Raw genomic sequence first — 27,053 nt, 5'->3', positions numbered from 1 at the left:
CCTACCTGGGTCAAGTTTGCATCCATTGATGCTCCGTTAAAGATTCAATGTGTCATTCTATATGTACACGGCATATTCTAGACGGAAACTCAATAGGGTTAGATTTGGGCACCAACTAAAACTTGGTGCATTTACTTGGGAAAAAAAAAGATCGGGCTAGAATTGAGATATGAGCTAAAGTTTATATTTTTTGGTAAGGACAAAAAAAAAGTTTAGGCCAAGATTGAGACCCGAGATAAAGTTTTTTTTTTTTTTGTGAGACAAAAAAAAAAATACAGGGCAGAACCGAAACTTGATTAAAAATTGGTGCTTTTTAGAAGAATTGGGCCGCTGATCCGTATAAACTGAATGCATGGACAAGGAGGAACCTTCCTGGTGATGTTCCTCAGAAGGGCAAAAGCGACAGACTTGACCCTTTTGTAGATGTGTTCAAGGATTCCAAAGCTTTTGGGGGGTCTTGTTTACATATAAGCAGTGACATTAATGAGCATAGTGTAGCCGCTTGCTTCTGCTTCTCTAACGCCCAAGAAAGGTCTTGTGGGCTCGTCTTCTGAGGACTTTCTGGTTTTGATTCTCTACTCATCCTGATTGCATCAAACATCAAGCTTGATCAGGTACATTTCCTAAGCACCCTAGACATTTCGTAGAATTCGGTTTGGAGTTGTTGTCGAGCCAGGGGTTTATAGAATTCAGTTCATTGACGGGTGTTAAGTATGCCGGGTGGGTTGCCGAAGCCTGTGGTTAGAAGAAAGATGAACAGACTTCAGTTTTCTCTGTTGTCTTGTTTGTTGGAGTTCGAAGTTAAAGCGAAATGAATCTGTTTAGGTTTGACTCTGGGAACATGGCGGCAAAGTTACTGTTCCTAGTCCTCTGTCTCTGGTGCCCAAGAATGATTTCTTCGAGCGGCTTAGTAAGAATAGCGTTGAAGAAGCAACCGCCAGATATCTTCAGTATAAGTGCATCGAGAAATAATGGCAGAGCCAGAAAATACGTCAAAGCGCATCAGAGTGATGCGGCTTTGGATGATCTTCCTTTAAAGACTCACTTAGATGCTCAGTATTTTGGAGAGATTGGTATTGGCTCGCCGCCTCAGAACTTCAGTGTCATCTTTGACACTGGCAGTTCCAACCTTTGGATACCTTCATCAAACTGTTTCTTCTTCTCTGTGAGTATTAACTTGTAAGAAATATCTCTTCGCTTTCCCTTCATTGTGGTTGCTTAAAAGGATATTTTTCAATGCAGATTGCTTGCTTTCTGCATCATAGATACAACAGTAGCCAGTCCAGTACATATAGTCCAAATGGTAATGATCTCGACCTTGGTTCTGATAATTTCAATAGCGGGTCATTTATTTGTTGATTGCATTTAATGAATAGCTTCTTGATTAAGGCGCTTGTTTTGCATCTCTCGGCTTCGATTTTTCATCTTTAGGAAAACGTTGCAAGATCCCGTATGGATCTGGATTCATTTGGGGGCATTTCAGTGAAGATGTCGTGCGAGTTGGGAAACTTCATGTGAAGAATCAAGTAGGGGTTTGTCTGCACAAAATTTTCAACTTTTCTTGGTGAATCTTTAGGCATCAAATTGTAATTTTCTGTGACTCGCCATTATTTAGGTCTTCATTGAAGCTGCGACTGAGTGGAGTCTTCCTCTCGCGTCAGCGAAATTCGACGGGATTCTCGGGCTTGGGTTTCGAGAAATTTCAGCCGCAAACACTTTGCCAATTTGGTAGACACCGAGTTCGCTATGTCTACAATATGTTATCATAAAATTAAAGCTGCAAGATTTTGTTCTCTGGAGGCACATTTTCATCTTTTGATGCTCTGGAGTCTGGTCTTAGGTACAACATGGTGCAACAAGGTCTAGTTAGCCAAAAGGTCTTCTCTTTCTGGCTGAATCGAGGCTCGGAGTCTAATAAGGGCGGAGAAATCGTTTTCGGAGGTGTCGATCCAAAACACTTCAAAGGCAATCACACTTATGTTCAGGTCACTCAAAGGGGTTACTGGCAGGTGACACTCCCTTCTTTCATTCCGTCAAACTCTCTCAATGCCGATGTCACTGCTCCCTTTGAAGCATAACAACATCCTCTCTTGCTGTTTCTAGATTCCACTTGGAGATTTTCTAATTGGAAACCAGTCTACAGGTAATAATCCACTGTCGATAGGACACTAGTTGACCATACTAACATGTGAAGTCCAAATTTTTCTCAATGTTTTAAGGCATGAGGAAAGAATCGACTGAATCGTCAGTTCAAGTTTCAGGGGTCTGCAGTGGTGGTTGTGCCGCCATCGTGGATTCAGGCACATCCTTCGTTGCCGGACCAACGGTACAGAGCGTCTGTCTCTAAGAATATCACTAGTGCTTCTGGTGACATTAGCTGAAAAGAAAATCCTGTGTGACAATTGCTACAACCATAATTTGATCCTCTCCAGGCAATTCTGGCTGAAATCCACAAAGCAATCGGTGCGAAAGGACTCGTGAGCATGGAGTGCAAGCAAGTAGTGTCCGAGTATGGGGATCAGATGTGGGAGCTACTGATATCTGGTGTATGTCTCATCGATTCAGTCTGTCTGCCGCGCAAATAGTTTAGCATATAGACAAAATTACATTTGCCATATATCTAATTCCCATCTCCGGCAGCTGGAACCCAGGAAGGTTTGCTCTAGAATCGGTCTGTGTTCTCATAACGACTCATGGCCCAGCAGGTGACGATGCCCGACCACAGATCTTTCTTTCCTTCTGTCGAGTGACATTTCTTTCTGTGCTCAAATGTAAAATCGGGCTAATTGCAGCAAAATAATCAAAGAGGTAGTCCAAAGCGAAAGTGCCGGTGAATCAAAAGTCGGTGAAGACTTTTTCTGCTCGGCCTGTGAGACGGCAGCTCTGTGGATCCATACCAAGCTTCTACAGAACAACACAAAAGAAAGGACATTCGAATACATGGACAAGGTGCGAACAATTTCCTCACTAGGCTTCTGATATCAATTTTGTCTGTCTCATAAAAGCTGAATGATCACCAACGTGTTTACTCGCGTTCCAGTTGTGCGAGCGCTTGCCAAATCTGATAAGACAAGTAGCTGTCAACTGCGACAGCATTCCGACCATGCCGCCTGTTTCCTTCGTCATTGGAAACAGATCTTTCGAATTGAATCCCAAACAGGTAAAGGACTCGAGGAGTCATCAAACTAGTCTTCCCCTCACCTCCGTTAGCTTCGAACTTCTCGAATGGAACAAAACACAAGAACTCCATACTCTTTAGAGTCTCCGACCTACCCGACCGCACGTTGTCGGCGATCTCGTCCATTGTCCCACTCGGGGATTTATCCTCTCTTCCTGTGTTTGATTTGCAGTACATAATGAAAGTCCATCGAGGACATTCGGCCATCTGTGTCAGCGGGTTCGTGCCCTTAGAAGTCCCTCCTCCTCAGGGCCCCCTCTGGTACGCGTCCTAGAGACACGGGTTCTCGGCGCGATGAGCTATTTCGCGGCGTATAATGTGGTTGTCCTAATGTTCCGCAGGGTGCTCGGAGAGATCTTCATGGAAGCGTACCACACCGTGTTCGACTTCGGCAATCTCCGCATAGGATTCGCGGACGCGGCATAGCAGTACTAGCAGAGCATCGCCTCGCGCATCGGCACTAGATTGTACGTAAAAGAAAGTCTCTGAGGAAACCATTGTGGGCTATACGACAGCAAGTAATGTCGAAGCTATTGAAGGTGGTGTGTAGAGAGTGGCACTTGATGGTATTTGAATTGTGAAAAGAGCGAAAAAAGGAAGTATGATCGAACAAAAAACAAGAGAGGAACTGCACCAGCCGGGAATCGAACCCGGGTCTGTACCGTGGCAGGGTACTATTCTACCACTAGACCACTGGTGCCCTTTGTTGCATGTATATCTAATATTAGTTCCAATTCTTCCTCATTACATGAGTGATGCCCTTCCTCTGTCTCCTGATTACTTTCAGCACGTACTTACCTTTCTGGTCCATACGTACATGAGACTACGAAAGTAATTTCTGGGACGATTGGGAGGAAAAGAAAGAGTACTGTATCGAGTGCTAAATTAACCCGAAAATCGAGAAGCCGAACCGAAGCGATACGGTTATTTGGCTTATTGTGTTATTCGTATGGCTTTTGGTCGACGGTTTCTCTTGCTAGCGTAATACGTATGTCGATAGGTTTCCCGTAACTAGACACGACAAATGAGTGGATCAGATAAAAAATGGTCCGATCCAAATTGATCCATTTAACCTATTTTGATTCATTTTCATGCAATACAAAATCTAGTGACTTATATCCGATTCAACCCATACACAACACATACTCGATCGGACTGAAGCACTTCCATATTTAACCAATTTTAGGAAAATTCATACACAAACTGAGGTGAAAGAGCGAAGCAGCGAGGGCGAGATCGAAAGAGTGAAGAGAGGGTCATAGAGGTGGATTTGGTGTAAGTAAGTTGTGAACTCATTTAACATCAATAATATTTTGAGCCTATCATTCTAAATCTATTCATTGAATTTAAGTAACCCATATAATAACTCAATCAATTAAAATGGATTAAGAAATGAGCTTATGACTCATTTTAATAGTTCTATTCGTAACCAAATTTGGATGAGCTGATGGAGAAAACTATGAGTCTAAGGCTCCGTTCGTTTGGCGGAAAATATTCTCTCGGAAAATATTTTCCGGGTTTTCCGGTGTTCGGAGGGCAGAAAACGTTTTCCGTGGGAAAATATTTTCCTTCCCCCCTCACAAAATAGCCTAAGTCTACGGAAAATGACTTCCGCTTCTTCAAAAGCGGAAATCATTTTCCGGAGCTTCTTCTTCTTCTTCTTCACTAAGGTCGCCGGCGGCCGCACGCCGGTCGCCGTGGCCGCCGCCGTCGCCGCCGCCTCCGCCGGCCGCCGGACGTTGGCCGTCGGCCGCCGCCGCCGCCGGTCGCCGCCGCGCCGGTGGCAGCGGTCGGACGCCGCCGCCGCGCCCGCCGCCCGGTCGCCGCCGCCTCCGCCCGGCCGCCGGGCGTTGGCCGTCGGCCGCTTTGCCGCCGCCCGGTCGCCGCCGCCGGTGGCCGGCCGTCGGACGCCGCCGCCGCCCGCCGCCGGTCGCAGGCGAAAAATATTTTCCGAAACTTTTTTATATTGGTCGCCGAACACCGGAAAATTATGTTCCGGGAAAACATTTTCCAGGAAAATGACTTCCGGGAAAATATTTTCCAAAAGGAGAATATTTTTCGCCAAACGAACGGAGCCTAAGAGAAGAACCTCCTTTGTATACGTGGACGACGACCCATTCGACCTTCAACGAATGAGAAAGCAAAGGGAACAAAAGTGAAGCTGGGAGAGCAAGATCATGAGCACCTTACATTACGTTGCGAGAATCATCCTTGTAGGGCTACTTAGGTTGCGCATGACAACTTGTTAAATAGTGTTTGATTCTGTTCTTTTATTCCCAGAATTAGTTTGGGAACAGAAATCCGTTTGTTTAATTTTTTGATTCTGGGCACAAATTCTTGCAAATTTGTCCCGAATCGTTTTGGAGTGAGAATCGAGAATAAAAAAAAGTAGCTTCTTGATTCCGGGAACAAAAATGAGAATCAATTTTTTTTCTTCTTCTTTTTCTTGGTTTTTAATGTAGCTTCTAATGTCCGGCGTGAGGGCCACCCTCGCCGTATCTGGCGAGATTAAAATATTTTAATAAAAAAATATTATTAATAAAAAAATTTTACCGGCCATGGCCAGCGACCAGGCCATGGCGAAAAAAATATAAAAAATATTATTAATAAAAAAAATTTTATCGGCCATGGCAAAAAAAAATATTATTAATAAAAAAAATTTTACCGGCCACGGCCAGCGACCAGGCCATGGCGAAAAAAAAAATATTTTAATAAATTTTTTTATTAAAATATTATTAATAAAAAAATATTTATAAAAAAATATTTTACCGCCCATGGCCAGCGACCAGGCCATGGCAAAAAAAAATAAAAAAAATAATTTCAATAAAATTTTTTTTATTAAAATATTTAAAAAAAATTATTAATAAAAAAATTATTTATAAGAAAATTTTTTACCTGCCATGGCCAAAAAAAATAAAAAAATTATTTTTAATAAAAGTATTATTAATTAAAAAATATTTTACCGGGCATGGCCAAGAAGGAGGAGAAGACAAAAAGAAAAGAAAGAAATATTAAAATATTTAAAATATTATTAATAAAAAGAAATTTTATGCCGTTACCAAACACATTTCTGTTCCCGGGCACAGAATTTTGGGCCGTTACCAAACGCCTTCAAATGCTCAGAATCAGTTCCCGGGCACAGAATAAAAAAGAATCATTTCTGATCAGAATCTGTTCCCAGGCACAGAATGGTTGCCATGCGCAGCCTTAGTGCTTGCGATGCTGGGAGATGCCACCCCCGACATGTCGCTCGTGTATAGAATATGCAACGGACATACGTTTGATCGTTTCTTTACTAGCTATCAAAGTTATATAGATGACGTTATGGATGACTTGTGCAGCGGTATGCCGACCCATGGGTGCAATTACCACGCTAGCCCTCACGACATCTACGGCCATGGGGCATGTAATGGAGCGGGTGCCCGGAGATTGCAACAAGTGCATTCAGAAGGCTGGAGATGACCTTGGAGATATGTGACCAGAGACTCGATGTGGAAATCCAATTTATAGACTGTAGAGTTAGATACGAGAATTACCAATTTAATGAATAGTTAAGCCTTATGCCGATGATGATGATGTTAGAGCTCATCAACATACCATAAGTTCGTAGATGCTACTACGTATTCTGGCTGCTATAATAAGTTATTTCCATTTTCTACAATGCATAGAGAAAATCCATGTCATCCGAGTACTTATGTAAACGGCTTACAAGTTGTCCATGTTCAATAAATTGCACAACTCTTGTCATTCCTGGGCTTACAAAAATATCATATTAGCATACCAAAATGTTCCTACTATGTAGAGGTTCGAAAAAGTTATGTTCCGGAGAAACTTGCTATACAAGAAATTTGGTGTTTAATTTGATATGCTTGGGAAAAGATGCAACATTCGGTATTCATTGTCTTGAACCGTGAGAAATTGTAAAGTTTCAAAGTAAAGAGTGAAATAGCATGATGAGCTATTATACAAAAGTTTTCCTAACATGCGTTGCCTTTTCTCCTTTCGTGACATGAGATTTAACCTAAATTTTGTTCTATAAAATATCTTGCTAATCTCATGAATTAGGTATGAAGGAGCCAAAAATCGATTAGATGGATCAAATATTATATTGTTTGCACTTACTCATGTCGTGGGTAATGGGAAAAGTGTCAAAAAAGTCATAAACCTTTAGCATTTATGCCAATTCAATCCTAAATTTTTTTTTATGCCAATTCAGTCTTAAACCTTTTGCATTGGTGCCAATTTAGTCCTAAACCTTTTGTATTGATGCCAATTCAGTCCTAAACCTTTTGTCTCTGTGTCAATTTAGTCCTTCCAGCCAATTTTGGCCGGATTTTGTTGACGTGGACGTCGGCGGACTGGCAGCCGGTCACCGGCATTGACGTGGACAACTTTTAATAATATTTTAATATTTTTTTGAATTTTTATTTATTTATTTTTTCCTCCCCTCCCTCCTTCCTCCAGCCAGTGAGGTTGACCTCGCCGGCCACTAGCAAGGCTCACCCTTGCCAGCAACGGCGAGGTCATGCCTCGCCCAGCCGCCAGCGAGGCTCGAGCCCTCACCAGAGGCTTTCGACCTCGCGGACTCCGGCGAGGGCTCGAGCCTCGCTTGCGGCTGGGCGAAGCCCAACCTCGCCAGAGGCCACGAGGTCCGAGGCCTCTGGCAAGGGCTCGTGCCTCGCCCGCCCAGTGCGAGGCCGTCCTCGCGGCCATTCGACGAGGCAGAGCCTCGCCAGTGGCCGACGACCGGCTGGAGGAAGGAGGAAGGGGAAGAAACAAAATAGAAAAAGAAAAAATAATAAATAAAAATTCAAAAAATATTAAAATATTATTAAAAGTTATCTACGTCAACGCTAGTGGCCAGTCGGCGTCCACATCAGTAAAATCCGGTCAAAATTGACCGGAAAGACTGAATTGGCATAAAGACAAAATGTTTAGGACTGAATTGGCACCAATACAAAATGTTTATGACTGAATTGGCACCAATACAAAAGGTTTATGACTGACTTGACACCAAAAAAAGGTTTAGGACTAAATTGGCACCAATGCAAAAGGTTTAGGATTGAATTGACACCAAAAAATGGTTTAGGACTAAATTGGCACAAATATAAAATGTTTATGACTTTTTTGACACTTTTTCCTGTGGGTAATGATGTTGGCCAATAGTATTGCTTAGAGAGGGCGAATAGATGATTTTAAGAAACTTGACAAATATTGCGGAATAGTAAACGCAAAAGTTGATATAAGCAAAAAGTAGTAAGTTGATTCAAGGACCGTTAATTATATCAAGTGTAATGCGCTTCTATCAAACAAATATTGAAATAAGTAGAAAGATAGAATGATAAAGGCAGAGATTTATAGTGATTTGGCTTTGTATAAGCCTACGTCCACTCTCTCAAACTAGCAGCTCGTTGGTTGGATTTTGCTAGTAATCTTTTCAACAGTAACACAGTACTACGTGCTACTTCTACCCAAAGCTGGTGCTGCTTATACCTGAAATTGATAGATCACACTATCACACACCCAAGCATTGCTACAACACTAGCACGCTCCTCACTTAGATTACAATCAGTGATAATCACTTTCAGTAAATAAACTCTCGCTTAACAACTGAATAAGAGTATAAGTGTATATAGCTTTATCTAATTCGCAGGTTCTATCTTTTTTGGCGTAAGTTGGTCTTCTTATATAACCTTCAAACTCCAAACCAATGATTAAAAAATCATCAAGAGCATCAATTTAGCCATTGAAGATAAGCAATCAAATCAGTAGAGATTTGGTCACCCATACAATCATATATTCTAGTAATATCGTAGCTTCCATGAATAAAGTCATCAAATTACGAAATAATCCTATCTGCTAGATGATTGACAATCAATCAAGATATCACGCATAATAAAGATCTTCCACGTAGATATTCCACAAGATTGGTATTCAATCAATATATTCGTTTAGGAATACAAGTTAGATCACTAGCTGTTATAAATATTTAGATAAAGATCATCATGGGATATGTTATTCTAGATTTATAGAGCACGTAATAAAGTGTCATGTAGGTAATATAGTCGCTCTACTTATATCAACAGTTCCTAGTGAAATTTGATTCCCGATTATATCTAGCCTTCCAAGCATATTAGCAATCATGGTTCTACACCTATCCATGGTACCTCCAAACTTTACCGAAATCCCCATTCTAGCCTTGTTCACATTTTACTCAGGTATCTCCAGCTTGTAGATGACTCCACGCCCAATGCCTTGGTCACCATTGATAAAGATCTCATAACCTTTAGATGCCCTATTAGACACCATCTGTATAATGGCTTGTGCATCTTTCACCTTCTTTTACTTAACCAACAAACACATTAATAGTATTTGATTATTTTGTCATCTGCAAAACATCATAAAGGATTTTCCCAACAAGTAAATCTACTTACATTGATGCATAAATAATGATACTTTGATAAATGGGTTCGTATGAATGATCATATAAACTTGTGGGTTTATTTCAACTAACTATTATGCCATAGGTTGTTCAAGCAATGTGGAACATTTCAACACCCTCTCATGTGCAAGCTGGATTAGGAGTGGCACGCGACAATTTGACTAACGAGAGTGAACCCTCAAGAGAGAGGGGCAAAACCTAGCTCCAATACAATGTGAGAAAATCCCATCCAAAAGCTTAATATCATAAAAAGATGATGACCACACATACATAAAACATATAAAACTCATTGTCAAGCGATGCGGGAAATTTCAAAAATATAATTTGTATTCAACTTTGGAGAGAGAGGAGATCGAAGTGGCAAACTCCCACTTATGATGGAAATGATCCATTGTCATTGACAACCGCACCAATGTGGCTTTTCACTTTCAAAATAGGGCAAAAGATTAAAAAAAACTCTACAAAGAGTTCTAGGTTTCATCAATTCTATAGAACAAATTTTTCATGCATCGCGATATAAGTTAAGTACCACTTACTCCAAAATTCAGCTGGTGTAGTAAGTAAAATCATACGAAAAGAAAAAAAGGGAGATTCAACTATTCAAATATAATGATATCATATTTTCATTATCTTAACATGTTAAGCTCCCAAAAAGGTTTCTCTTAGATGCTCTTTCGTTAATAATGTGGGGAAAATTTTCCAAAAAGTTATAAACCTATGTCACTTTTGTCAATTTAATCCTAAATCTTTTAATTGTGACAATTGAATCCTAAACATTTTCACGTTTTGCCAATAAAGTCCATTAAGCTAATTTTGGTCGGAAATCGCTAATGTGGAAGCTAGTCGTCCTACATGGCACGACCGGAGCTGACATTGACAATTTTTAATAATATTTCAATATTTTTGAATTATTTATTTATTATTTGTTCTTTTCTTTCCTTCCTTTTTTTACCCAACTGTGGGCTGGCGAGGGCCGACACCCTCGCCTATGGCAAAGTTGCAAACAAACAAAGAAAAGAAAAAACTAATAAAAATATTAAAATATTATTAATAATTATCCACGTTAGCGTTTGCTGTACCACGTAGGACTTCCGAAATCCACGTAAGTGATTTCCTATCAAAATTGGCTGGATAGACTCAATTGGCAAAACGTGAAAGAGTTTATGACTCAATTGGCATAATTAAAAGGTTTATGACTGGATTGCAAAAGTACAATGGGTTTAAGACTTTTTTGATAGTTTTCCCCAATGATATGGTTTAGTAGAAGAGTCTTGAAGGAAAATGTCCTTTGCTTCTTTGACTTTCTAAACCTCAACGAAGAATTCAAGCTTTTTTTTATGAAGAATTTACTCTAAAACAAAATTCGTGGAAGGCTATCGTATATGAAGAACTTGCCATCAAAGTCGAGAATATTTTAGGTGACGCCATGAAAGCACGTACCAAGTCGTCAATGCTATCGTATATGAATAAGAACTAAACAAGAACAAAAGAAAGAAAATGTGCAATATTCATATACTTGTAACAGTTGGAGAGGGGTATTCTTTATTATGAGGATAATAAAAACTTGTATACTAAGGTAAGTGATGACGTCATCATACCATGCGTGAGATAGACAGATTCATTCCATTTCAAACTTTGGTACAAAGAATGCAAGAATAAATTAGTTAGAGACGATGTCAACATTAGCCAAAGCAATAAAAAAGGACTAGCACAAATCGGTTTTACACAACACAGATACTAATTAACAGGATTAGAGTATACTTAGTAAAAAGCCAAAAAGAGCCTTTCACACCTAACACATACAAAATTGGAGGAGAAACCTATTAGAACGAAGCTCTATCGTATCAACACATGAATCCATTCATGGGTCCTATTAGAACAGATGAAGTCCCTTCAATTATACACACATCATCCAAAGCTAATGCGTGATATATTTATACAATCCTCGTGAGGTTATGAGAAAATGGCGTAGCGGAAGAAAGGAACGTTAAGAAGCATCATCATGGGCAATAATAATGCTAGTACTAGTGCTATTGTTGTTGCAACCATTCGTGTCATTGTTGAGCATTCCAGGATGAGATGCGCTTGTACCTACTATTGAAGAGATGGCCATGGCTAATGCAGAACCAAAATTAGGGTCGCTAGCGATCGTTGCTCCAACGTTACCCATCAATGAAGAAGGGCATTGATTGCTTAATAGCAAGTGATGCACTTGTGGTGGTGGCGGCAACATGTGCATCATTGGATGCCCTAGGAATTGGGGGCAACCATTAGAAGGACACAAATAAGGGATATTTAGTGTTTGAGAATTGGGTGTTGATGAAAGGACTCTTTGGCTTTGCAGAGAGTGGTTATTAGCAAGAGGAGTTTGGGCCAAGTCAAGTGTGATTGTGGGGTAAGTAGGGGATGAGGAAGAAAGAGAAGCCATGGTGGAGGAGTTAGTGTAGAGGAGGTGATGTGGGAACAAGAAGTTGGAGCTTGAGAGGAAGTTAGGGTTGTTGTTGCTATTGGGGACGGTTGCGGTTGAGCCGGAGAGGAGCATTGTGGCAGCAGCGGAGGTGGTGTTAGCAAGGACGGTGGCCGCTGGAGAAAGTGGGTGGTTGTGCTTCCCTTCGTATGTTGTTATTAGGATGGTCTTGTCTTGCACACATCTTTGGACCTGCGTTGATTACGATAATTCCGTATGACAAATAGAGAAACAAAGAAGCGAATCGGACTACTTTTTCTTTCGGGCATCGTATCATAGCAAGTGTAAGTCCGGCTCATTTCACTTAATCAAATCAATCACATATTAAGAATCTGTAGAACTCATGGTGAGTCTCGCTAAAAGTACAAGTTCTTGTATACTTTATAAACTGTGATTGATTCTGTCTATCACGTTATATATAAAATGAGTTTTCACGATATTTTTTTAGGCACTTAACTCCCCTATGGCATTAAAAAAATCAGCCAATCAAAGAAAGCAAAATCAAATTTGAAGGGAAAGAAACTAAAGAAGTGGATAATATCAAAATGAAGATAATGAACAGATGAAGCCAAACCTCATTGACAACCCGAACACCTCTAGAAGTCAATGTTCTTGGTCAATGAAGTGTAACTACACACAATATTATTATATGCTTGACGTACAACATGTGTATATCTATCAGAATCAGGAGCATTCAGCATATGAGGTTATAGGTTAAATTCTCAGAGTTTAACAGAGAAAGTTACATGGAAAATCCTTCAAATTCAAGAATTAGCATGCAATCGGACTGAGACTATCTGTCAAGTGAAAGAGAAAGAAAGTTCCTCAGAACTTCTTTCGAAAACCTTCAATTTTCAGACAACGTAAGTCATTTCTTTACAGGTTTCATCTTTCTTTTCATGAAAATGTCATCATGATTACGACGTAGTCAGTCAATTTATCCCTGATTGGAACTCCACGTTCAGCATATTCAAAGTCAACATATAGAAGGTCATCTTTTTCCTTGGCGTGATATTAGGGTTTCATAAAATAGGTCAAAAAAAGAACAAGAAATCCATTTTGTTAATTTTGACATATTCTTCCAATTGTCGAATTAGGTGTTGTATACCTGCTTACGAACTGGGCATCCGTTGGCCATTGTGCAGCGATAGTAGGCTCGCGGACAAGGGTTTCCTTTTGCGAGTTTTTGACCATACTTCCTCCATTGACACCCATCACTTATCTGGAACAAAAAATTACAGAGCTCATTGATCATCATTTTGATAGACTAGTTATGCTAAGGGAGTTCTCTCTAAAGTATGGATCTTCACATAGAGATGAAGCATTACTTAGTTAACTACCTGTATTGCGTAGAAGACCAAGAGTTCAAATATACCCGAATCACCAGACTTTTAGTTAGATCCTTTGTTCAAAGATCATGATGTATGATTTTTAAAGATATATAAATAAATTGTGCATTAATATTGACCATGATGCTGATGTGATCAATCATCTGGAAGATTTGATTGATTGATGGATGCAATCTAGGCAGCGAAAAATAGGCGATCGATCATATGGACTCGAAAAAAAAATGAAGGGGGAAGAAGAAATCTAACCATAGGTGCATCAGATCGCGCCCTTATCGACACCCTCGCCTTTCTATAAGAACCCTGATGACCCGAGACTTGATCTTGATGATTATCAGGATCTTCCTCTTCTTCTCTTACTATGTTCTTGCCTCTTGCCGTAGTTGGACTTTCTAGGGTTCTCACAGACTGAAATGTTTGACCATCATCAGAGTTGGTCTCGTTTGTTGATGACCATTCTCTCTTCCTCCCTATGCGGCTCACCATGTTCTGATCATCACACTGTTGATCTGTTATGCCAGCTTCCACTGATGGCTCCAATCTCTCTCTCAGAGTATCACCATAAGGTGACACCCCAGCATTAGCAAGCGCCTCATCTTTGAACTGATGGGGAAGCAATAGACAGAAAAACAAAAAACGTTTGTTCTTTTACTTTCCTGAATCTGCTGATTTGTGATGAAGAGAAGTTAAGAATACAAAGGCAAACAGTAGACCACAGCATTTTAAATATAGCAAAGCTGATAAACCACATAATCTGCTTATATATACATGGTTCCAAAATTTGGAGAAAATTTTTGTAGATGTATATATATTCTCTTACTTCCCCCAGAATTTCAATTGAGATTTCCAAGCAAACATACAGTAATTGTGCTCCTAATTACAGTTAAGATTATTATTACCTTGTGATTGATTGATGCCTTTCTTTGCATAATTAGAAGAAGATGGGATTGAATAGCAGTGTAACTTTTGGAGACCCACTCCAACATGCTCCTTAGCTTTTGGTTCTCGTTCTTTAATTCCTCCAACTTGACCCTCAAAGATCTCAGCTATTGATCAAATTCATGAACACATAGATATTACCCATACCGTTAATTACAAAATCAAAAGAAAAGTCTTGGGAAATCAACACACATGTATATCTCATGTCAAACCCAAATGAGATATACAACTTCATTTAGCACCCAAAAAAAAACCCAGAAGTTCTTCTTTAGAGAGAGAGAGAGAGCAACTGTGACTTACTTGGCTAGTGGGTTTGGTCTCTTCTTGATGATTCTCTCTCCACAAAACACCAGTTCTTAGGGTGAGAAAATCCATTGCACCACCCTGCACAAAAGCCCCAACGTTGAGGAAATACTAACTAATCTGTATGAAAACCTATCATAGTCTTCACACTAAATAACCTTCATCTTCTGTCTTTCCTGAGCACTAGATATTACAGTCCATTACAGTCTTAACATACATAGCATTAGAGGATGAGAAAGAGAAACGTTATTACCTCATCGAAAGGACCGAGCTTCGCCGAATCTGGAACGCTAGCTCTATCGTTGTTGGCATCGCTCCGGAGCCGGTCGCCAGAGAAGAAGTCGAGCTCTTTGACAGCAGGCCTTCCGTCCAGGGAACCGGGTTGTTTGTCTTGTTGCGCAGGTTGATGATCCATGAGGTTGCTTTGAGAGTATGGTATCATTTCATTTCCCCAAATGCCTTCATCAAGAAGACCAAAGCTCATTATATAAAAACAAGAAGAAGTCTGTTTTTCTTTGACGTGGGACGGAGTGTGTATATGTGGACTCACCCCCAAAGTCCTGATGTTGAATAAACCCCCACGAATGCAAATACAATACGGTAAGTTATCCTCGGATCCACAACGCTGACATATTAGAAAAGATTGAAATCGAAAAGAAAAAGGGGAGAGCACGAGCGAGAAAAGCGGCTCCAACAGGGGTGGTGTAACGAGTCAATCAGCATCTCGACACAGAGTTTGACTTTTCTCGGATACTATACCGACGGCACGAGATAATTTCGGTGATATATGATAAAATTCATATATTATATCGCAATTTGAATGCGATTAAGTAGCTTCTTATAAAAATAATTTTTTGGTTTGGGGGGGAAGACTAAAGAGAGATTAAGTGTCAGTTTTTCCAATTTCAGAAAAATGAGAAGACTTGAGCGTTGGTTGGCCGTATTTGTCGCGGATGAGCAAATGACAGCATGGTGATGCAACGTACAGCTACCCCTTTTTGTTGGGGGGGGAGGAGGGACGCCTGTCGTTTTTGGGAAGAATTGACATGGCAGTTGCCTCGAGGATCGATTTTCAATTGGATGACACACTTGCACGTGTGCTTCTCTCTCTTAATTTCAACTCTCCTTCTCTCTCTTGTGACGAAAACGTGTTTTACTTCGTGTCCGGTACGCCGTCGACGACGCGATAAATCCGGTTGAACATACTTCGATGGCATAATTACGCGTCGAAAAGATAAAATCGCACCACTATACCTGAACCGTATTGTGACAGTTCGATTCCGATTGACGACACGGGACGTAACCGCATATGCACGAAATAAATTATTGTAACTCGTGTCTTGTTATATGGCCATGGCTGGAGATCTTATGGGCTGATCAATAAACAAAACCCCAAGCAATGTCTTTACTCTATATGCCGTATTTCAGTGGAACAAGTTAAGTGGACTAGGGTGGTCTACTCCTAGTCTTTCATATGAAAATTTTTTATTGCTCAACACGTTCAGACAATTTGTCTAATGCATGACCATGCGAGGCAAACAAAAATTCAGCAAAAGAATAAAAGATGTGATTCCTAGAAAGCTCCATTCAGCTTGAAAGGCATGTTTAAACCACTTCTTTTGTGGATGGTGGAAGCTAGATTGAAAAATGCAATATAATAGTGACTTGGGTGATCACATTATTTTCTTGGTAAGTATGCATAGGTGCACAAGTTACCTATATATAATATATAGGAAGAGAAACGCGCATATCCACCGGGGCGCATCTCGTATCTATATCCGATTCGGGTATTGACTAGCTTCTTAAACCTGTTCCGTTATCGTTTCGTGTACAATTGTCATGTTAATTTTAGGAAGGCTTTTTCCTGCCTAAAGAGTACTAGGACATCTCGAGCGGAGGGGAGAGTTACTCAATCAGTCCTAAATATATTATACGAATGCCAATACAGTCTTAAACTTTTCAATTTTGCCAATTTAGTCATAAACCTTTGAACAAAATTTCAATGTAGTCATTCCGGCTAATTTTCGCTGGAAATGGCTGATGTGGCAGTCCAATCATCGCCGACTGTCCTACGTACCACACCATCACGTCAGTGATATGGCAAAAATTGGCTGAGAGGGTTACATTGAAATTTCGCATAAATATTTATGACTAAATTGACAAAATTAGAAAGTTTAAAACTAGATTGACATTCTTTTAATAGGTTTATGACTAATTGGACAGTTTCCCCTAGTGAAGTTATGATCTTAGGCATTATTTGTTCTAGAAGCATGTGTGATTTTTTTAGTGAACGCAGCACAATTAATTACTCCTTTTTTTTTTGGAAGGACGAAGAAAAGAAATAGATTTTCTCCCCTATTTATTACAGCGACAAAGAAAAAAATTATCACTATATCAATTCCTTTAGTCTATTTCTTCTTCCCAGTGAAAGATAACCAAATTATCACTATATTGATCTTTGATTTTAGCACTTCTATTAGTCCTTATCTATTAGATGATTTGGCTTTGCTAGCAAAACGGTCTTTAGGCTATTGTGAGAATAATAATATATTATGAGCCACAAATTATTAAAGGAGTGGACTCTACAAGATCTCACAATGGATTAAGAACAGTTACCTAATCATTTCTCTAGATGATTTATGGCTTCTTTTTTGACTCCTATTGAGCATGAGCTTTTGGAAGGTTAGCTAGGCGAATGACTTTCTTCACCATTGGTCACAGCTGTTCAGCAATCATCAATGTCATCATGAGAGAGAGAGAGAAAAAAAAAAATTCTCGCGCAAGCACACCCTTAATCAAGGCAAGAGATTGATACTGCATGAAGTAACTTGCCATATGTTTGTGTTGATTACATAGATCAGGTGTAGTGTACTACAGACGAATTCACATGGATGATGATGCTGAACAAAAAAGGAAGTTTTCTATAATTTTCTTCATAAGCCATCTTTAGGGATTGCATATCAAGAGTATAATATGCAACTGTACACTTATGCCTTAATCAAATTGTTAAATGCATACCCATCAAAAGAAATTGTTATATACATGAAGAAGATTTGAGCTATCTTAAGCATTTAATGCACTGCGATATCTTGTTCTATTGTAATCTGAAAAAAAAAAAAAATGCAAGCTCAGTGATCATTACTTCAATGTTCTTCTCTCATATTTCAAAAAATAAAATCAAATAGAATAAAGCGACACAATCAGCATTGTATACGATCCTGAAGTGGTCATCCGAGATCAATATAGGTCAGCACTCAGCAGAAGCTGAACAGGTAAGAAAGAACTAGGGTTCTTGAAGAATACTGGCATTGAGTTTGTTCTATGCCTCCGTATAGCGTGAGAATACAAGGGATTATCCTCTAAACTCAATTTGATAATTTCTCATCTCAAGTTTAATCAACTTCGATTGTTGCAGACACTAGGGTAACATCAGGAAAGACCAACCCTTTTTGTCGACGACTAACTTTCAAATGACGGTAAGAAGAGATGAAGATTGTCTTCCTTAATCACAGGGTTTGTGCAAGACGACATGAACATCGTCTAAACATTATGTTTTTCCAGGTCGGGATCTTCGTTTCAGACTTAATCAAAGGTTTCCCAATAAGGGTTTTTATTACTACTTGATCAGACGCATAATCCAAATGGACCCAGTGAAAAGGATGCCATTGCCAAAGCCAACTTAAAAAGTTAATCATATGGAGTCTTATTTTAGTCCAAACACATCATTTTAATGTTTTTGCAAGACTTAACAAGACCTAAATTGAGTCTAAGCGAGAAAAGACGAACGAAAAGAAAGAAAAAAACATAGAATAATTAAGGCTCGCGCTTTTTCCACCCATTTTTTGACTTTTGATACCCTTATTATCTTAAATTGACCATAATATCACTTGCAGTTCCCAGATTTAAGATTATTTCTTCCATTTTTGCTTCTCTTTCTTTGGAAACTCTGATGCATTTAGAATTGACAAATAAAATGTATATGCAAATGGTTTGAATTTATTGTCTTATATTGCAATTACAATTGTCATAATTTTCTTATCAACGGCTAATTATTCCATGCAATCAAGCCAAAAATAATATTTCATATAATGTTTTCAGGAGCATTGTCTTTTGAATCTGCATGATAATAATGGATGTTTAGAATTTTAAATGTAATTAGTTTTGTCATAATTTATATTTTTTTGAAAATATCTTTTAAAAAATTATGCAGTGATGGTATGAAAAATAAATAAAAGTTGGAATATTAGATTCACCAAATAAAATGAAAGTCAAGCAGTTAAAATACATGGATTATAACGTAATCATACATATTAAAGTTATAATTAAACCGAATGCATTTATTAAAAATAGTTGATTATTCTTTTCACTTTTACTTGTATTTCGTTTAGTTTTAGAATAATGGTTTCTAGTTAAAAAAAAGGAGCTATACAACTCATTAACACAATAACTTGTTAGTTATCTGCCATATAAACTATTTTGTGGGAAAGAGAGACCAATTTCGTCCCAGATGGGAGGAAAAAAAAAAAGAAAACCAAAAAAGAAGAAGAAATGTAAGAAATAATCTTAAATCAAGAGTAACCTCTACATTCGACCTTAATCTTTGTTGTTTGAGTTGAACACAGTAGGTTCGCCTTTTAGTAAATTTGAAGCCAAGGAAAAAGGAAGTAAAAAAGCTAAGAAATAAATCTTAAATCAATAGCGGGACCCACAACGGATAATTTGGTCAATTCAAGGCGGTAGGAGGGTGTCGGAAGCTAAAAAATGGATGAAAAAAGCGCGCGCCATAATTAACGAGTCCCAAAACCATTTTTCCTTCTTCTTTTTTTCCCTCTTTTGCTTCCTTCAAAAGAGCTTCTACTTCTCCCTAGTCCATACCAAACCCAGATTCAAGCTTGAGGTCACCCCTCAACCCGACAACATGTGTTTTTGGCAATCGATTCTCAGGGAGAGACTTTTTTGACGTGTTAAAGTGGGGCAGCAATGGCTCCCTGCACATGCAATTGCAAATTAGTAGCTGGTGTTCGTTTACAGGATCGATGCACAGAGAGTTGGAAACTTAGGAAGCTGATCAACGCCCACCGTCCTACGCCAACCAAACTTCTCACATACGAAGTTTGGTGTGTTCACAAGCCGGCCAGAACGGCAACGTGAAGCGTGGTTTTCTTTTCCGTCGTCGATAGCTACATTGGCTACGGTTAAAATTGCTGTCCTAGAACCTCAACATCATACAACTTGATGTTCCAATTTTCGAAATCGTCTCTGTAAAAGCTGTCTTGAAATTTAGGATGGGTATAGTATAGAGTTGGGAAAATTGTCTAAAAAGTTCTAAACCTATTGCACTTTTGCCAGTTCAGCTTTAAAACTTTAAATTTTGTCAATTGAGTCCTAAACCTTTTCAAGTTTTGCCAATCAAAACCATCCGGTCAATTTTGGCTAGAAATCACTGACGTGGATGATGGCCGTCCTACGTGGAAAGACCAACGCTTGACATGGACAATTTTTAATATTTTATCGAATATTTTATTGATTTTTTATTTTTATTTTTATTTTTTTTTTGGGTTCAAAAGGTTGATAGGGCCGCTAGCTACTAGCCAAGGGTTGGTGACGTCTGCCGGCCACTAGGCGAGGTTTGGCGACCCCCGCCAGACCCTGAGCGAGGGCCACGCAACCCTGGTCGGTAGGGGGAGGGTCGCAGCCCTCACCGAATCTAGCAAGGGCGCATAAGCCCTTATTATGGCCAGCAAGGCCTTCATGAGCCTTCGTCGGCCACAGTGAGGGGAAGCGAGCACCGCAACACCCTCGTTGTGGCCTACAAGGGGTCATGACCCCTCGTCAGCCTCAGCAAGGTGACCCCTCGCCTCGCCAGATCTGGTAAGGGCTCACAAACCGTCGGCTAGTGAGGGCTTTGTGGCGCTCACCCGCAAGCCCTTTGAACCAAAAGAGAAAAAAAAATTCAAAAAATTATTAAAATTTATGTATGTCAACGCCGGCCGTGTCACGTAAAATGGCCAGCACTAATTGAATTGCCACGTCGGCGATTTCTAGCCAAAGCAAAACATGAAAAGATTTAGGACTCAATTAATAAATTAAAAGATTTATGACTCAATTAGCAATAGTTCAATAAATTTATGATTTTTTGGACAATACCTTGTATTAGTGTGTGAAGCAAAGAGGCCAACTAAAACCCAGCATCACCAGACAATAATAAATGCGTTTTCTTTAGTCTCTGATTAGGTTCATGAATAATGGTCACATGAAAAGGTGGGGCAAGAAACACATGAAGTCAAAACTGGAGAGAAAAAGAAGCACAAATCATTGATGTAACTTGCCCGAAAAAGTGGTAAAAGAAAGCGGGCGCTTATGAGCTTGCGCCCGTCTGGAACAAGATTAGTCAAGGTCTGACAATGCTGCTCATCTTACACGAAACTTCCATTCGTGAATTTCCAATGACAACGAAGCAGTTTGAGATTTCTTCGAAGATATCACGTGCGGCGATATTCTCGCGTTGGTCGAAATTATCAAAAGAATTCTAAATGTCCTAAATTTTTCAATTTGGCCAATTTAGTCATAAACCTCTCAACAATTTATTAATGTAGTTCATCCAAACAATTTTGACGTAGGCGCCAATTGTTCTACGTGGCACGAGCAACACTAGTGTGGAACGTGGAAAATTTTTGAATTTTTTTATTAATTTAATTTTTCTTTTCTTCCTTTCTTTTATTTTTAAGGGCCAAAAGGAGGCTACCGGTCACCGACCAAGGCCCAACAATCCCCGACGGCCACTGGTCGAGGGCTCGCGGCCCTCGCCCGCGCGGTCCTGGCTCATAGCCGGGCGAGGGCCACAACCCTCCACTAGTGGTCGATGAGGGCTCGTTGCCCTCAGACGTGGCCCTTGACCAATGGGCCTCGCTCGGCTCTAAGTAAGGGTGGTGAGCCCTCAACCAGTGGCGGGCGAGGGCTCGCTACCCTGACATGCCACTGGCAAGGGCCACGGGTCCTCGCCAGCCGCGATGATGGTTGTGGCCCTCACCTAGTGGCCGGCGGCAGTTGCTAGGTTTCAGCTGGTGGCCAACGGTCCACCGTCTATGGCCAGTGGTCCCCCACTGACCTTTAACAATAAAAAAAAAAAAAATTCAAAAAATTCAAAAAAAAATCATGTCAACGTCTTTGATCAATTTTCTGCCAAAATTGATCAGATGGACTATATTGACAAATTGTCAAAAGTTCAAGTATTAAATTGGCTAAATTAAAAAGTTAAGGACTGAATTGGCACAAGTACAATATATTTAGGAATTTTTTGATAATTTTCTCAAATGCTGTAAAAGCAAGAGCTGGTTAATTGCCGTTATCGTCATGTGACACTATGAGAGTCTTCAGAAGTTTTCGATAAGAACGGGTTTTTCTTACGTGCCATAATATACGAGGGTAAAAAACAAGTAGTAAGATTGTGGAGAGAGGAACCCTATTTTGTCCCATCTTGGTGAATCCATTCACCAACATAAAACGATGATCAAGACATGGATTTGGTGATTGAGTGATGGATTACCATAAGACGGTAACAAACAAACAACGTCAAAATTGACAAGTTGGTTTCATACGTTCTCTTACAATGGTTCATTTTCCATCCCTCCTCCTTTCTACAATGGTTTCACTCACAGTAGAATGAAAATTCCAGGTTCTCGTTCAAGAATCAGTTATCTACAATCAGGCTAATTAAGATGTAAACGGTTTACAAGAATTGCTAATCAAAAGGTAAGTAAATCTATGTAGCAGAAATACGTCAGCTTATGAAATTTCGACCCGCAACCCACTTGGGCCGGAACGGGAGTAAGCGTGATCGAGTCGCCAACCAAAGACTGAAATTCAGTTTCCGGCTTTGTTTCTTTGAGAAAAGAAGATGATATTGGAAAGCACACGGGAAGTTACAACAGTGAAATGGAAGGTCTTCCTTTAATTGATGACAAGAGAAGGAACCAGGAATAGATGCGTTCATCATCACATCTAGATAAATTGTATCAGCACTACTACGAGGAACTCTTGAAGATAATCTTCATCTATCTTCGCAGTTGCATCATCACGGGGAAAATATCACTAACACCTCTGATAATTGTATCTCATGTTTCGAGAGATGTCGACCAACAAAATCAGCGAGTTAGCATAACAATCGCAACGTCATTCGACAATAAAAATGAGCATGCAACCGGTCTATCCCACCACATCATGAGAAATACCCATTTGCAAACCAGGAATATATTTCTTTCTCTACCCACTTCTTGCATTCAACGGTGCGCAGAAAAAAGACGCAACTAATAGATTGAATTGATCAGTTTGAAGCACATAACAGATTGAAGTGTTGCGACGTCATGTTGTAGCATGATATGAACAGTTCTCAAATAATTGCAGGTGAATAAAGCCAATCAGTTACTAAACAGTTAACGATTGGAACTTATGAATGAAAAGGAGAAATCGGAAGAATCAATACATTTGGAACTTCTCCTTTGTCTTCTCGAAGACCTGCTCCGCAATTTTGGCCCCTTTACCATCGGCTCTCTTGATCTCCAAATGAGCTTTCTGGTAGAAGCTAGTACCCCTCAGAGCATCGGCGATAAAATCGTCGAAGCCGATAGCAATAGCCGCCTCAGCCTTAGCTCCATAGACCAACCTCTGTGTTGACAAGCAAGTGGCTAATGTCATGTCCCAGACGATCAGTATTAGAGAGCAAGAGATAATAGGAACGCTCTGTATGTGAGAGAGAGAGAGAGAGAGACCTTGGCTCTTGAAAGGTGGATGGCACCAAAGCACATGGGACAAGGCTCACAAGAGGCATATACTTCGCAGTCCGAAAGCTCAATCCTACCTAGCTTTTTGCATGCCTGGTAGAGATGGGAACAGAAATTCTTGAGAATCTAGTGAAATGATCATTGAGCAGGATAGCTTATGCAAGTTATAAAATAAAGAGCAAAGTCAAATGCTCAGTGAAGGAACTTTGTGGTTGAGCTTTACACAGAGCATCTCGGTACAAGTTAAAACAGACTATCTGCACCACAACACCCTATATTTCTGTGCAACAACATAGGTTAAAAGGCAACAATATGATGGTTTATTGTTTTAAGAAATTACACATGCTATGCAGGAAGAAGAATACACGTACTAATTGAGGAAGAATACAATATGCCAGCTTCTTTCTCTGTTCAGCTAACTGTAGATGTCTAATAACATTGACTTGAAGCAGAGGATTAAAAATAACAGAACCATTAACATGGAAACCCAGAGAAACGTGATCTTAATTTTAGTAGCTTGAGATACCGATTCCTACGATAATGCCAAATGAAAACTTTTAACAAAAGAAAAACAAATGGTCGTGCCCTTACATAAGCAAGAGATAGTAGTAATGAGATGAAGGGTCAAAAAGAGATGCCATCCATGACAAAGTGGCTCTAAAGAAGAGGCAATACTGTGTTTCCATCCGCTAGTTGGAACAGAAACGGAGCAAAAATCAACTAGCACATTAAAAAAGAAAATACATGAAAAAACTAATATGCATTTATATTGTGTGTGCATGTGTGTTTATCCTCAGAAGGTTAGTATTTTCTCCAGAATAGCAATTTTCGGAGTCAGACTCAATAAACAATAAAGTAAACTCAGAAATGCACTTTATCCTAGATGGCAGCTCCATGTTTTATTCTGTACAATACTTTATAATGAGATCCTTTCTACCTTGCCTCTGGAGGATAATGACTAGTTAACAGTCTAAGCTTGGAATCACCTATGCGGGTTTTACCCGATTCCTCGACTACATATGCATCACAAAGTAATATTCTTCTTTATCCACATTTCTTTTCTCTCTCTATACGATTGTTCTTTGCTCCTTCCCAATTTATTTTCTTGGGGGAACAAAACCAATAATCTGAACAATTATATGAAGAAGGTGGCCTGCAATTGAACCTAAATTCACAAGAATTAAATTACTCTGCTAAGTAATTCACCTCTCTTATGGCAGTCACTTCTGCATGAGCAGTTGGATCTGTGTTCTTCAGAACCATGTTGTGACAACTTACAACAACTTCATCATTACGAACAACAACAGCACCAAAAGGGCCTCCATCCCCACAATCTACCCCCTTGTACGCTTCCTCAACTGCTTTCGTTAAGAACTTGTGATCTCTATCCTGTACAGCTGGTTCAGCATACAACCAGATGTCAAGACAGCATATTTTACCAGGGAGTTGAACAAATAGAAAACAAACATATGCTGCAAAGTTGTCCCAAACATAACCAACATAGTTGGAGAGTAAAACATCGATATTCTCGATCTCAATCAATCAGAAAAATGACTATTAGTTCCACGGACAATTTAAATAGGGTCACAGCTGCAACAGAAAAGCAGATCATATGATTTCTGAATGCATCTCGACGCATCATTTCTTGATAAGAGACCTCAATTTCAACAGCTGCAGAAGCTACGGAATTTTACCTTGTTGATGACCAGCAAATGCGGAAGCTACGGAAATAGTCCCATCCTTAGTCTCGACAACTGAAAAGAAGGAAGTAGCAGTAAATTAATAAGACATGATAGACACGACGCGAGCATCATCCATAGGTAGATTCTCTTATCTGAAATTAAATTTGCTTGACTTATCAAAGAGCAACTTCAGTCCAAATGGAAAAACCACAAAATTCAGCAAACTAAAACTCCTTCCCAGTTCATCCTTCTCCTTCTCTATGACACATGCAATACCCGAAAAAATCGCACTTTGCCCCACAGTCATAGCTTGCAAAGGCACCAATCAAGGAAAGAAAAAGCATGGAACACGAAACCATATAGACAAGCAATCTACCGAAACCAAAGCGGTGTCTTCTTCAAAGAACTGTTGCTGTATTATCACCTACCTCTCCCACACGAAAGGTAATAAAGCGATTTGAGAAAAAAATAAGACGAATTCCAGGACTCCATCATCAATTAGACAGTAATCTACTGTTACTTCGTTTAACCGACAAAAAACACGAGGATCCGCTGACACAGGAGCATCCCCAAAACAGAACAGCACGAAGTGATATCAGCCAAAAAAAGGGGAAAAGAAAAGCAAGGAACTTTCACATCCAATCGCTTAGATTAGATCACCCAATCAAAGACAACAGATTGAAACCGAAACAGCAAGCGAAAAATGGACAGAAGGCCAAAAGGGTGTTCACCATTAGCCTCCTCCACCTCCATGGCGATGCAGAAGATCCCAGAAAGATCGGAGAATATGAATCAGGAGAGGACAGGGACGAGACCCGATGGGACAAAACTGGTATATACCCTCGATTGTGGATGTGTTTGGGTATCAGGAACCTGGGTTTTTAACAGATAAAAAAGGGAATGTGGATCTCACACACACACACACACACACACACAGAGAAACAGAGAGAGAGATAGGGAGACAATGGAAAAGGAGAGAGCTTCTTCTGTTCTCTGGGTTATGGCCAGGGAGAGAGAGAGAGGGAGAGGCCCCACGAGGCGTAGTTAAGACGAAAGAGCTAAACGTGAACGGTGGGCATCGAGAGCAAGCAATGGACAAAAGAGGAGGATGAAGGCAAACGAAATCGGTTTTCGCTTTTTGCTTGGTGGCACTTGGCAGGTTGAACTCCACTTGTGGTGGCTTTCGTTTTGAACTCCCACATGCCAATGGCCTCTCTCTCTTTCTCTCTCTCTCTCTCTCTCTCTCTCTCTCTCTCACTAATTGAAGATTCTCTCTCTCTCTCTCTCTCTCTCTTTATCTCTCTCACTAATTGAAGATTCTCTCCTTCATTTTGCTCTCTTAATATATGTAGATTTTCTTCTTTTTTTTAAAGGTTGGTAGGAGAGGATATGATCATATCTCATGCTTGCAAACTTTTGTCAATAATGCATGTTTCCTAGAGAATAGTAAATACCATATCAAACTTGCTACAATATAGTAATGAAGTGATGCAATTGCCTTTCAAAAGGAATTGGATATGTTTCCTCATGAAAACTTGTGGCAAGGGAAAAATAAGAAAATGAAGTAATTCAATTGACTAGTACGTACACAAACGACTTGGGCTCCGTTTGTTTCGCGGAAAATGTGACGTTTTATGGAAAATGTTTTTTGGGAAGTCATTTTCCTGGAAAATGACAATATTTTCTAGGATTTGGTTGAGACATAAAAATGAATTAGAAAATATTTTCCATTATTTGATAAGGAAAATCTCATTTGATCAGAAATTGCTGACGTGAACATTGGCCGTCTTATGTGGCACGGCCGCGTTGACGTGAACAATTTTTATAATTCTTTTAATATACTCGAAATTTTTAATATTTTTCTTTTCTTTCTTTTTCTTTTCCTTCTTCCTTCGCCGGTTGCCGGGCCTCGGCGA

The 27,053-nt window shown here is 39.8% G+C and overlaps 3 protein-coding genes and 1 non-coding gene across 6 annotated transcripts; 1 reads left to right on the top strand and 3 right to left on the bottom strand.

The window, feature by feature from the left end:
• The first annotated feature begins 419 nt into the window (after positions 1 to 419).
• LOC115690586 (cyprosin-like) lies at positions 420 to 3,930 on the top strand. 3 transcript variants are annotated; one of them, XM_056312356.1, is made up of 15 exons: positions 420 to 614; positions 713 to 740; positions 826 to 1,165; positions 1,243 to 1,303; positions 1,432 to 1,532; positions 1,616 to 1,728; positions 1,841 to 2,009; positions 2,104 to 2,143; positions 2,262 to 2,326; positions 2,433 to 2,546; positions 2,641 to 2,705; positions 2,793 to 2,949; positions 3,041 to 3,160; positions 3,351 to 3,439; positions 3,520 to 3,930. In XM_056312356.1, the coding sequence occupies exons 3-15, from the start codon at positions 842 to 844 to the stop codon at positions 3,602 to 3,604; spliced, it is 1,503 nt and encodes a 500-aa protein (XP_056168331.1). In that variant the 5' UTR covers positions 420 to 614; positions 713 to 740; positions 826 to 841; the 3' UTR covers positions 3,605 to 3,930. The 3 variants fall into 3 exon arrangements, with proteins under 3 accessions (XP_056168331.1, XP_056168330.1, XP_030472851.1); XM_056312355.1 differs by lacking the exon at positions 713 to 740 and having other exon boundaries at positions 421 to 614; XM_030616991.2 differs by lacking the exon at positions 713 to 740 and having other exon boundaries at positions 423 to 614; positions 1,432 to 1,526.
• TRNAG-GCC (transfer RNA glycine (anticodon GCC)) lies at positions 3,808 to 3,878 on the bottom strand. The gene has a single exon. It is a non-coding gene; the product is annotated as a tRNA-Gly (tRNA).
• Positions 3,931 to 11,351: 7,421 nt separating the features above from the next.
• LOC115665081 (probable WRKY transcription factor 47) lies at positions 11,352 to 15,129 on the bottom strand. Its single transcript, XM_030586966.2, has 6 exons — positions 14,929 to 15,129; positions 14,673 to 14,756; positions 14,333 to 14,479; positions 13,683 to 14,036; positions 13,196 to 13,309; positions 11,352 to 12,279 (listed from the first exon to the last, which is right to left on the bottom strand). Exons 1-6 carry the CDS (start codon positions 15,115 to 15,117, stop codon positions 11,608 to 11,610), a joined length of 1,560 nt encoding a protein of 519 aa, XP_030442826.1. The 5' UTR covers positions 15,118 to 15,129; the 3' UTR covers positions 11,352 to 11,607.
• Positions 15,130 to 22,909: 7,780 nt separating this feature from the next.
• LOC115693047 (guanosine deaminase-like) lies at positions 22,910 to 26,117 on the bottom strand. Its single transcript, XM_030620022.2, has 5 exons — positions 25,869 to 26,117; positions 25,150 to 25,209; positions 24,662 to 24,852; positions 23,444 to 23,548; positions 22,910 to 23,339 (listed from the first exon to the last, which is right to left on the bottom strand). Exons 1-5 carry the CDS (start codon positions 25,888 to 25,890, stop codon positions 23,151 to 23,153), a joined length of 567 nt encoding a protein of 188 aa, XP_030475882.1. The 5' UTR covers positions 25,891 to 26,117; the 3' UTR covers positions 22,910 to 23,150.
• Positions 26,118 to 27,053: the final 936 nt, after the last annotated feature.

Source organism: Syzygium oleosum, unplaced genomic scaffold (assembly GCF_021117445.2).
Source record: "Syzygium oleosum isolate NSW1041296 unplaced genomic scaffold, Sole_v2.1 Sole_v2.06, whole genome shotgun sequence".
In the NCBI taxonomy this organism is placed as follows: Eukaryota; Viridiplantae; Streptophyta; class Magnoliopsida; order Myrtales; family Myrtaceae; genus Syzygium; species Syzygium oleosum.
Note: the sequence above shows the minus strand (reverse complement) of the source record. Positions and strands in the feature narration are given on the sequence as shown.